The sequence below is a fragment of the Argiope bruennichi genome, chromosome 3, assembly GCF_947563725.1.
Source record: "Argiope bruennichi chromosome 3, qqArgBrue1.1, whole genome shotgun sequence".
In the NCBI taxonomy this organism is placed as follows: Eukaryota; Metazoa; Arthropoda; class Arachnida; order Araneae; family Araneidae; genus Argiope; species Argiope bruennichi.
The window spans coordinates 82228267-82241460 of NC_079153.1; the positions used below are offsets into that span (position 1 = coordinate 82228267).

The following is a 13194-nucleotide window of genomic DNA, read 5'->3' on the forward strand; positions in this document are numbered from 1 at the left end:
AATATTGTTTTGGTATAAGTCTTGGACAGCGTGATATTTATAAAACAGTTTTTCTAATTAAGTACTTAGCTTTTACTTTTCTTCACTATAAAAAAATTGTTATAAAAAAGTTTTTCATCCACAAAATTTCTTAGCATAATACATGAATTAAATTTTAGTTATCTGTATTGCATGCTCCAAGAATGCATCTTAAATCTATGTTCTTTTTCTTCAATTTTAGGCAATTTCATACAAAACACATTTAAGGAATAAGCACCCAGGCTTAGGAGGTTTATATTCATGTAATATATGTTCTTTTAAATCTGTAAGTAAAGAAAATTTTTTGAATCACATGTCAGATCATAAAAGACTTTCAGAAAATCTGGACCAAACTACTACTAATCTTTCACAAGCTGAACCAGAAATACAGCTGGAATCCATATCATCAGATCAATCTTCTGTACAGATGCAGCTCACTGATAATGCTTTGCAACAACTGGAAGGCATTCTTCCAGGTAATATCACTGCTGCTCAGCTAATATACAGCTGTCTTAATGCCATGAGCCAAGATGGTAGTACAGTGAATCTTCCTCCTGGTGTAACTGTGAATATCCCTCAGTCTGCAAGTACATCTTCTGATGGCACACAGACAATTACTATCCAGTTACCAACTAGTCAAGAAATGGAGAATGAACCATATTATTTTACCATTCAACAACAAGATGGTACGACTGCTTTGGTACTTCCTTCTGATCAGAACACTGAAAATGTGCAGGAAGCAGCTGACATGGAAGGGGTTCATTTGACTGATCAGGACATTTCTAGTGCTGCTGCTTCCTTAAATTGCAATGTTCTTGCCGAAGAAGATGGTGCACAATTACAGGGTGAGAATGCAGATTTAGTCATTGCTCATATAGAATCATTGACCGACTCTAATAACTTTAATGAAATGATAACAGGTACTGAAATACGCCTTCAGAGTTCTTAGGTAAGATTAGAAGAAGTCATCATGTGTGATTTATTCATAATATCTGTGATTTTTTTTTATTGTTTTGTAATTATTGTGCTGTTTTAAAAAAATTATATATCTATATATATGTGTGTGTGTATGTATAAACTCTTTGACGGAAACCAAGACCAAATATTTTAAGACAGAAGAAAAGTATTTTTATGTGCATAATTATAAGTTTTTGACTTGTTTTATTGTGATTTTATTTTGTGGAATTATTTTAAATTGTTATGGTTGTGGCTTTAGAATTTGTGTATATTTGTTTCTAAAATCTGTTAGTTTTAGGTACACCTATTCTTTTTAGTAAATGTTAGTATTAAAAATTGAAACTTAAAAGTGACATTAGTGCAGTTTCATTGTTAGGCAACTTACTGTTAATAAATATTTGGAAATCAACTAGCCTTCTATAAAAAGAATAAAAAAATTTCAGCGTTTATTTATAAGGCTGGGGGGGGGGGGATTAATAAAAATAGAACTAAATATAAAAATGCTGCTTTTTTTTTTTTTTTTGTTAGGAGTTCTATTTTAACAGTTTAATTAGAAAAGTGATTAGGTCACACATTAAAACTAGATTTATTTTACATGATAACAGATAAATACGGTGTAGTAAAGGAAATGGTTAAAACTTTAAAAGATAATATGTAGAAGTAATATTTTGTATAGGGAATTATAACACTAGAACATGGTAAGCAAAAGACCATAGGAAAAATCAATTTAATCATGATGTGTACAAAATTTAATATTTGGTGCTTATAAAACAACTACTACTAATTGCAATGTATTATCATACCTGAGATACTTGCAGTAAATTCAGGATCATCATTTGGATTTGCTAAATTGGGCTTTTTGCAAAAACCTTGAGAAACAGTTGCTAAAAAATGTTTTCAATTTCCTGTCTTTTCAATTCTAAAACTGAGGTCATTTTTCTTCTCATCTATGTATATTTATATCAGAATGTAATTTGCTACTACTGTGTGAATTAAAAAAAATGATAGATAAGTTCAAAACATTTGTTTTCAGTTTATTCCACCTTTAAATTAAATATTAATACTAATTATGTTACTAGAATATCCTGGTTTCCTAATTATGTTCAAAGAATTATGGCATAATTTAATTATAAGGTGACATTTCCATCGATTTCTTTTTCAAATCGAGTTTTGTCATCCTGAAGATCTTTAATGTGATAATGCTACAATGATTTTTAATATCTCAACACTTTTTGTATAAATTTATTTTATGAAGTTCAGTTTTTTTTTGTTTGAAATCTTTATCATATCTGAACAATGGAAGCTTTTACAAATTATTAAGAATTATATTGTTATAATTAGAAAAATGTAGTTCTAACCTTTAATAATAATAGTAAATCTATGTAATAAATCAAAATCTTAGTTATTTGAAATCATCAAATAATAAATTTCAGAAAAAGCTTGGTGGAATTTTTGAAAGGTTAAATCAGTGGCATTGACAATTCAGATTAGTTGATTGGTTTTAATACAGCGGGCGCTATTCCTGTTCTTAATTTAATTCTAAAATATTTAACAAATCATACTGTAATACAATTTTGCAAAAACTAAATTACTTAGAAGGGTTTGATTATTTTATTCTTTGACTAATTGAATTTTGTTTTGATGGAACTTGGAGATAACATTAAATATTAAGTAGGGTTTTCTATTTTTTTGGATTGTTAAATTAAATGATTTTTATAGTTAGTCACAGGACAAGTATTATTAACATAGTGTTATGTCTTTTTTAAATACCATTACAGGTTTTGCCATTTTTATTTCCTTATTTGAATATTGTTAATACTTTTTAATGTAATTAAAAAAAAGATACAGTGCTTATTAAGTAAAAGAAATAATTTTTCTGGATATTTGAACATAGAAAAAAATTATTGGACAGGAAGAATAAAAGGTGAAAATTTTATCTTGTTTGAGTTTATTTACAATTATGTTTAAAAATATTTAATTGTACTTAATAATCACAAAATGATTTTTGTCAGTGGTTAATTCATCATAGACCTTAGTTGTTCCTTTCTACTTTTGCATATACTTAGGCTTGTAGACATTTTTTGACCATTGCAGAGGTTATTGTGGAGGTATAATCTATCATGGCATGCTAGTATCTATAATAGCTCTGTTATTTTTTCATGTAGAATAAAGATCTCCAATAATTCAGAATATCTTCAGCATTAGGAAGAGAGATTAGAACCTATTATATCAAGATAAACTGATTCATCTTGTTTTGTGTTTTGTTCCCCTTTTATCTAAATTTTTCTACTTCTTTTCATTTTATATATTTATGCTGTCATTTTACTCTAATACCTGCTCAAAATTAGGCAGTGTATTATTAGTCTTTTTCTTCATTGTTTTTTTTTTTTATATACATTGATTATTCAAGTTGAAATAGTCTTTCATAATGTGAGAAAATGAGCTATTTTAAAGTATTGTCATGGTGATTTTGACTTCACCACATTTTTGGTATTTTGGTGATCATATTTAGCACTGTATACTTATTTGGGAAATATAAGGCTTCAAATCTTGGTTCTCAAGATAATGGAGAAATTTCTAAAAATTTCGATCCTTCACTGCTGCAGAATATAAAATGCTTTAGAGTTTCAGAGCTGACATAACTATTGAACCTGGAAAATATACTGATTTTTGTCGTTATATAGTGCATTCCTCGTGCTCAATTTCAGTTTAGTTTTCAATTGCACAAGCATACTTCTTACATTTGAATTTTACCTTAAATGTTTTAATCTGGGGAGCTGGTGTCTTTTGCATTTCCTTTCACTATTCACTCGGTGCTACAGCATTTATTATTTTTTCATATAGAAATATAGAAAATACTTTAATTGTTGATTTCGATGAATCTTTGAGACATCATTTGACTTAAGTTTTTTTATTGAAAACAATGACTCTAAAATATGTGAGGGATAAAATTTGGTACAAGATCTTCAGCCAGAGTTTACTATCTACCAATTTGGCACTAAGTACGATTAAGGGACATTGACTGCCTGTCTGTGAACATGGTAATTTCAAAAATACTTGAATGTTTGATATTAGTTCTGTTGTTTTATAATCAGAAATGTAGGTTGTGTTAAATTTTAGGTCAGAAGCGCTACGATTTACATGAATGAAATTCCATATTTAATCTTGTGTCCGATCAGCCCCATTATTTAAGTTGTGAGATATTTCGACAATTGCAATGAAAAACCAACTCAGGAGAAAAGAAATTCATATGCAGATTGAACCATGACGGAAGAAGGAAATTCACATTTTTATTTCATGGAGCAAACTCACGTTTCCAGATATTCGCTTCAAAACGGCTGCAAGAAACCATTAAAATGTCTTTACATGTGGGGAAACAAGTAATATATATAAAATTTAAGTTAATTCCTACTTAGGTTAACAATTTTTTTTTAAATTTTAGTTACTTTTTATTAAATAATTACAATTAATATAAATATGTATATACATATACATATGACAGAATTACAATTTTAAGTGGAAAAATAGAGCTTGGCAACCAAATAGAAATTCCTGACAAATTTAATTAATTAATATTTGAAAAAAAAACTGTATTATCATCAAGTGTCATTATCTACAAGTTTAAAAAAATGTATTTGAACTTGAGTGGATGAATAAAATGTATTTTATTAACGATTGAAAATTTGAACAATATATATAGAGAGAATGTGAGCTAATAGTAGGAATTGAATAACGGGAAAAATGGAGGAAGAAGATGGTTTCCAAGTATATGAGATATTTAAGTACAGTTAAAAGAAGGCTAGTGATGAAAGGCAGCCAAGAAAAATGATGGGAACAGATAACTTATATATCGGTGCTTCGACAAGAGATTGAATAGGATCACGTTGTTCAGCAACTGCGTAGGCAACCGGACGACAGGCGTTTTTAATTTTTGCGACCAGAAAACTAAATATAATGGTCTGTTCGTCCGATATCCGGTACATTCTCTACTGCTCATGCGATAGGAAACGTTTATTTTGTAAAGAATTTGACTCGAAAATTGCCAGAAGGTAGATGGCAGCATCGTATTGGTGTAGATCAAAAATATGATATCATACCGGTAGTACGTTTGGGAGACGGGGATTTTTTCTAGAGGGAGTCAGCGTGGTGTTGTATTGTGTTAGGTGGTGTTGAAAGTAAAAGGCATTGATGCCTTGTGATGGTGTTCTATCTTGTGGATTAAGATAATGGTCGTGAGAATGGATTTACAAATATTGTAATGTAGGAATTTCCTATTGTTTATATGTTGTGAATGTTTTTTAATGTTGTGTATTTTGTCCGACTGTGATGTTATAAATAAACAAATTTAAAAGACAAATTTAGCCTATTCACTCGGCTGTATTTTCATGACATCACAATTTGATCAAAAAAGGGGCGAGAGAAGAGACGAAAAGAGATGTTTTCATTTAGCTGTAGGGTAAACTGAGATTATAGATTATTCACCGAGTTAGGAGACATAAAACTGCTCACCTTTCTGCGTACTGCCCCGGAGTGAAGTCCAATTGTCGAAAAGTATTATTAACAGGATCCCTTCGGGAGCACTTTGCATACTCAATGACAGAACATCTCTTCAATGGAACCATGTCTTTACTGATGAAATACGTTTTAACTCACAAACGCTTCTCGAAATCAGTTGATATGGCAAGAAGTAGGGACATGTTTTCATCTCACTGATGTCAAGGAAAGGCTGAGCTATCCTGGTGTGCTTGTTTGAGATGGCATAATGATGAAATTCAATTAGAGATCGTCACTATGTAGCCTTCTCCATGTTCATCTGTTCCGAATTGCCGTAAGTCAGGATTTTGTGTTCATGGTCTATAACACACGTCCACGTGGATCTTGCTGTTAATTTCTGGAAAGTAGATATCCATCGAATGGATTGACTAGCGTTCTCCTCCTATTTAAATCTCATGGAATATGTTTTCAGGGTGCTTTTGGAGAAATCTGATGACCAATCATAGCATTCGGAGGCCAACAAAAATCTGACGCAGATGCTTATAGAGGAATGACATTTTTGCTTTAAGAATTGCTTATAATATTATTCTGTGGGTGTTCAGACGTGTTTTGCAACCATTTCAGTTAAGGATCGTCATATCTCTCACTAATATATATCCATTTGTTGTTATCTCCCGTCCAGATACTATTTTGCATCGCCATCATTTTGTTACAACAAAATTGGAAAAATTTTCAAATTTAGACTCATTAGGTACTTAAGAAACGCATAATGCGGTGTATTGTATCATACAGACACGTCGAAGATGAATACCCTCGTCCCGATTTTATCGATACCTATAAATTTTTACTGCCTCCCTGCCCACTAGGGTGGAACGATAAAAATCAAGTTTTAATTTGTAATAGCGTTGAAAAGTTGTCTTTTAGTGTAGATAAAATAAATTATTAATTAAAAATATTGGAGTAGGTCTTGAGGTGTCGTAAGGACGTTAAAGTTTCATAAAAACACACTTTTTGCAACTTTTTAAGGATTTTTTTGTGTGCCTCGATTATGAAATAAAAAGCTTTAAATAGACGTTATCATATGAATAAAAATATAAAAACAGTTTTACTATAGCACTAGCATGGCACTGAATCGTTGCCAGTGCGGTTGCGCCGGAGGTAAGGCCGAGATTTGTCTGCTTTCGGTGGCAAAGACAAAGTGGTTTCAAATCAGTAGTTTTGCCGAGTTCAGTTGAGTTCCGCTCCGTCTATTGTATAACTAATTTGTTACGTTAATCAGTTACACTACAATGAAAGCTTGTATGTTTTGCTGTGAGTAAAAATCGCTCAGTCTAAATTTGTGAAGACAAGACAGATTATTGGAGTGCTCTATTTTTGGGAAATTTAGTGATTTGCTTGAAGTTGAACTCACTACATACGAATCTAGTGCTACTGTTATATTAGACATAACCTCAAAATTGCTTCAGAGAAGGATCCTTTTGTAAGCAAAACATGTGACACTTTAATTCCCATACTATATCAAATATTCTATTCTCGTTGTTTCTAGCAAAATAATTTCACAAATGATAAAAGCTTGTCATGATAAAGGCAGGAATTTATTAAAGCCTAAGTATAGAAAATGTTCAGATAAGTTTGATTTCAACCTCACAGGATTTAGAGAAGAAACTAAACCTTTATTTCATATTGCTGACTGGTGTAAAAAAAAGTGCCAGTTATGGAATAAAAGGTTCTAAGCGATCAACGCTCTAACAGGAAAATGGTTATAGGTAATATTGATATAACTACAACACATGCGCTTTGAGGAAGAAAGAAGCAAGAAAGAGTAAAGAACTACAGTAAATAAAAGTTTTATTAAGAACGGACAAAAAAAACAACAAAAAAACAGTGCATCAGAAAAGATTACTGGCGACAATGACAACGCTGAAGAACAAAAGTTTTTCTTACAAAAAGAGGCAAACCAACCAGACCCTTCAAATAGAAAGACGAGATAAAACTACCAGCTGCCTGTGTGGTTTAATATTAAGTTAATGTTAAATTAGCTTTCGTGTACTCATGGTTCCAAACATCTTTTTAGCCTTATCTCATATTCTCGCTATCTCTCTGATGATCTCAAGAACGTTATAGATCAGATTATTCAAAGAAATATTTACTTTGCTGATTTAGAAAATATCCTTTTGTCCATGCTAGGTGAGGAACGTAAAATTCGAAAAGAACTTGGTTTACGACGTGCTTTAAAAGCAAGAATGGAATGTAAAAGAATGAGGTAGTTTAATGTTCCAAAGATAAACTTCGACGCAAAGGATTACATCGACATGATCTCATGTCTTGAAAATATCGTAACTGAACCTCCTTTGTTAAAACATGTTTCCAGTGACTCTCTGAAAGACTTTATACGGAAGGCACTGAAACTGAACCAAATAGTATAAAGGGACTCGATTATCGACTTTCTCTGGCTTTCTTGTCTCACGCAAGCAGTGGAAAGAGTTGGGAGATTGGTGGCCGAATCGGCTCAAAATGTCTGTGGTTCAATCGCAAGAGAAGGATACACAAGAAGAAAAATTAACTCGCATGTGAATATGCCAAAATTTAATTAAAAAAAAATAGTTTAATGTGGCAATGAAATAGAAACAAACATTTTCCAGCTGTAACATTTGTAATCATTAAGGATACAGAAGTAAGAAACGCAAAATTTGACATAAAGATATTTTTTCTATTATTATACATTAATAATTTTTTTTACCAGTTGTAATGTATTTAAAATCACCTTTTGTAATATTATATGAACGAAAAATTCATAAAAATATTTTATCAAAGTGAATATTTTTTCAATTTTTTTACAAACTTTAAGCTCCTTGCGGCACTTCAAGATAATGTAATATTGCAACCAAATTTAAAAAAAATGTTTTTGAACCTAAAAGGCAGCTTTCCCGCACTATTACCAAACTAAAATAAAAATAAATAAATAAAAACCCTTTTCGTTCCATCCTACTGCCCACCTTTCACAGTAAATTAAATACGTGTACAAGTAACCTTATAAGGAGAACTGAAAAATTCTCAAAATAAATGTATAAAATCGAAAAGAAATTCCGCTGTTTTATTTGGTCACCTCTCCAATATTAATTTAGAATTATATTTACAAGCATTTCTCATTCGCATTTTTTAAGTCCTCAAATTAGACAAAGTTGTTTTAAATCTCATTTCTCTTGTAGACTTTTTTAGCACTGGCCATTATAATTATCAACCAACGGGAGTGGTCTCCGAAAACTTTCTCGCATACTCTCCTAATAAGGATGTTATCCCACAGACCGCCTTGCAGGGCTTTGACGTATAATAGTTAGGAAATAATAATCTATGGCGTGAATTTAAAATTTTTATTGAATCTATCGTGTTTTCTTTGGCAAGAGTTTTCGCAATTAATCTCTAGCATGCGGTTAATAGTATCCGAAAATAGAATTTGGGGTTTAGACGTATTTTTCCAACTGATTGAAATAAAAACTTGACACAGAACTACACTTGTAATCACAAAATCGCATACCAAATTTGATATACTTAAGTCGCAATGTTTTTGAGTTACTGCGTTTATATGTTTCTGAAAGTACAGTCCTACAGACGATCAACCCACTGGATTTGACTCAAAATTTGATAGATACCTACACTATAGATGTTAAATTTGTACATGGAATTTTATCTATCTTACTCTCTTTATTTTAGTTATAGTATTAAATTATATTCGAATAAACAACAGTCCACCCCTGATTGGATTTTGTTCAAAATTTGGCAAAAATATACAGATTTGGTGTTAAGATCATACCAAATTTCATCCGTCTAGCTCAAAGCGTTTTTCAGTTATTTCTTACAGACAGACGGATGGACGGACATTTTCCAGAAGTGTTTCTGTCGAACTGAGGATGGTCTGAAATGTGGAAATTTGTTAAAATCTAAAGTTCAAATTTTCTGACGATTACAATACTTTCTTTATACTGCGTTTACGAGAATGTAAAAAATGTCATTATTTCTTTAAAAAAAATAATTCAATATTTATCATGAACATAACATTTTTCTAATATTTTCAGAATATTAACAAACTGACTGAAAGCAAGCACATCAAAACAAATGTTAAAGACTTAAATGTAACTTTGAAAAAAATTACTGATTGCATTGATTCAATTTTTGAAATCAAAACATATCGTCAAGTTTTATTTCCAAGACCATGATATTAAAATTTTTATTTAAAGATTTATTAAACTTATATTTCAATTTTGTTAATTCTGTAATGATGTATCAACGACCTTCACATATGCCAAGAAAACATTTTTTCAAGAATAAAAATAATAAATGAATATTTGAGATGTAACATTAATAAAGAATGATTTAATTCCTTAGACATTTTATCTATTGAGTTAAAAAAAAACCCTAAAATGTGATGATATTATTAGTGAATTTGCAAATTTTGGAAAATGAAATAAATACATATTAACTTTATTATAGAAATTCGCATGCCAAATTTTATTTTATAAGTTAATGAAGCAGCTATTTTTGTGTTTTATTAGTGAATATTATGTTTGTTAAAATGCTAAATTTATTAAAATAATTCAGTTACTATTTTTGTGTATTCCTTAAACTTTTGCTATACCAACTTTTGTAATATAATAAAAGATAGTAGAATATGATTTTGTTGCACAAAATTTGTTTTAAGGCTCCCGGCAATTCAATTTCACACTGAACCCCGTTTTTATGCTGGCGGGTCCTATACAGTCTATTAAAGTTATTTCAGCTGTAATTTACAATTTATGTTTCTTATTCTTATAAATCTGTAATATATTATTTTCTACTTCCCAGAATAAAATGAAAAGAGAAATATTAAAAAAAAAAATCCTATTGACAGGAAGTACAGGTGTATAAAGAAAAGCGACACCAATTATTAAAACATTTTATTGGATTGATGTGTTATATGCAAATGATGTAATTGTGCTTTCTAAAGCAATGTATTAAGGTTATGAGCTTTTTCTCTTTACACTGTTTTTATTAAATTGATTTTTTAATGATCTTTTTATAACTGCAATGCATATCTGATAATTAAGAAACAGAAGTGGTTATATTTGTTTTTAATGATGGCATTTATTTTAAAATCAATCTTGAATTGAAACATTTGCTCAGATTTATTTTTTAGTCTTCTCATCTCAAAGCATGGGAATAGATTTCAGTAATTAATATCTTGTAATTGTGTATAAGTGGTGAATAAAATTATTTTATAATTAATTTTATTGCAATCGTTTGTAGTGTGGATACTTAGTTACATTACATTTCAGAGCAGAACATCTCATAAATGAACTAGACTAGATTATGTCAAATTTTGAAAGATAAAAATTTCATTACGAAAATTGAGAAAATGAAAAGAATTGTCCATATTTTTTATTGAATGTAATTGTTATAATACAAGTATGTTGAATTAATCAATCTAAATATTGGATATGTGAATTGATGGATTAATTGCTGGTTTACATTACTAGAGTTAATTGGAATTGGAGAAAAGTTAAAGGTCTGTAATTGAAAAAGAATATTAACTATTATACTTTCGCAGTCATGAGTTTGAGACTGGCTTTCACAGTAGAATATTATGATTTTGTGCTTGATTCATCCTAATTTCGTTTCCAAATGCTTTTGCATTTTCACATGCTTTATTTAACTATGGTTTACAGTTATTATGTCATTAGCTTCAAAACCAATTTCTCTAAAAATCACCCTTAAATAGGTACAAAAATAGGTATGTTAAACTTAACATTAAGGGCCAAGCATCTACTTACTCAAGAGTGGTAGAGAAGCTTGGAAAGGAAGTGTTGGTCCAGATGTTGGCTTCATCATCTGATTACAGCTCAAAAGTTAGGAAGCCTGTCACAAAATTACCTTCGTGTGGCTTCGGGATGGGCTTTAATATAAATTAGCAAATTTAGTTAGTTAGTAGTTGAATGATTTATTTCTATCTCATCTTTAAAGCAATGAAACTATAAATTCATAGTATTTTCTTAAAAATATGTACATAAGCATATCAAATAGTAACGAATTTATTATATTCAGATCATTTAACTAAATTATTATATTAATAATTTATATACAATACTAACTGCTGTACTTGCAGCTTCTCCTGCATCATTTGTATGTAAAGAAAAACCAAAACATATTTCCAAGTTGTGCAGTTTTCTTATATTCATTACAAAAAAAGATTTTAACCTAAACACTCTAATTAATTACTATTCTAAAATAAAGATTTTAGTGCTACTGATTGACATATGCATGTAGAATTCCCACTCGAGTTTGGTTACACATAGAATTGTGGGTGAAACTTGGAATTTCGAATTTCATAATGGCATTCTTGAGATCTTAAAATTTAATATATTTGCAATGTCAAGAAAAAGCAAAGTAAAGCCTTTTTGGTTTTCGGTACTAATTTACCTATTAATTGAGTCTTTTCTTAAACAAAATAGGTCGTCATCCCCTAATTCCAAGAAATTAAAGTTAATATACATGAAAGACTTCGAGACGGTGTTTATACAAAATAGTTTTTTGGAGAAAAGTTTTGAAAGATTATATTGATAGGTGATTAAATTTATTCTAGTTTCAAGTTTCATCTATGAATTGGATACTTTAAACAGAGCAAGAGAATATGGACAGGGTAATTTTTTTTTTTTTTTTTATTACAAGACTGGTAACAATGATTGTCATAAATTCCAAATTTTCTCAGTAGGGTTGAATAATTAACCATCCGGGTAAATTAGGTTGTTTTTATGCCATTTTTTTAGGAGTAAGGGATTAAAGGTTGGACCATCTCTTAGACACTTTATTCTTGCTGTTTTGATAAGTTTGGCACATAATATGAAGCGAGATTTTCTGTAATATGTGATAATATCTTCAACTGCAACCTTTTCAAAGTATGGGTTTGACCGTTTTTATGAAGAAATTCGATTCCTCATACGAAAATTTTGAATGTCCTGGGACCCAAAGTAATACTTCTTTTCATTTAACTGATATAACTAGATTTTTCTTAGCTATTCTATGAATAACTGTCGGTGAATTGAAAGATAATTTAAGAATTACAGGACAGAGAAACTGCTTATTAGCAAAATTAATTTTTTTCTGGAACTGAGCGATTATTAATTGCTTGACTGATCAGTAAAGCATCGATTATATAGTTGGATTATCGAAGGATTGTAATAATAAGACGATTTTAAAATGTTACAGAAACAGTATGCCAGAAGTTACAAAAATTAAGTAACCTGCAGCTAGATAATTTTTACATTACATCATTGTGGCATTGGGAATACCATCGCGTATTTTGAAAGTATTTTTTTTTGTCTGTGTTTATTTACTTATTTTGGAAATATTTTTCTCTTGGCACAGATTTTACTATCGGTATTTACACATATATAAGAACCTTGATAAAGACATTATTGGACACAATTTTTTTAAAAATACTAAGATATGAGAGAAATTATTTCAAACTCAACATCAACTATTAGGAAATTAGGTCAAGAATTAGAAAAATTTTAAAAGAGTTTTTAAGATGAATTACTGGGAAGTACTGTTTCTGTCAAAAAGTTATCGCGCTCCAAGCTGGTAAACATTTTTCGATAGGTAAGGTTACTCAGACAACCCATGAGAATACCCACCTGGATAATCACTATTTTGTCGGTGTTTAATCCTTTATTTGCTGAATTTCTTTAAAAATTT

The 13194-nt window shown here is 30.0% G+C and overlaps 1 protein-coding gene across 4 annotated transcripts in view; it reads left to right on the plus strand.

Moving 5' to 3' along the window:
* The window catches only part of LOC129962476 (zinc finger protein 782-like), a 29922-nt gene extending 19580 nt beyond the window's left edge, over positions 1–10342 (plus strand). For all 4 annotated transcript variants that reach the window (XM_056076208.1, XM_056076211.1, XM_056076209.1 and 1 more), the window contains exon 8: positions 221–10342. In XM_056076208.1, coding sequence (XP_055932183.1) covers positions 221–967 — 747 coding nt within the window. In that variant the 3' untranslated portion in view covers positions 968–10342. The remainder of the gene's footprint in view (positions 1–220) is intronic.
* The last annotated feature ends 2852 nt before the right edge of the window (positions 10343–13194 follow it).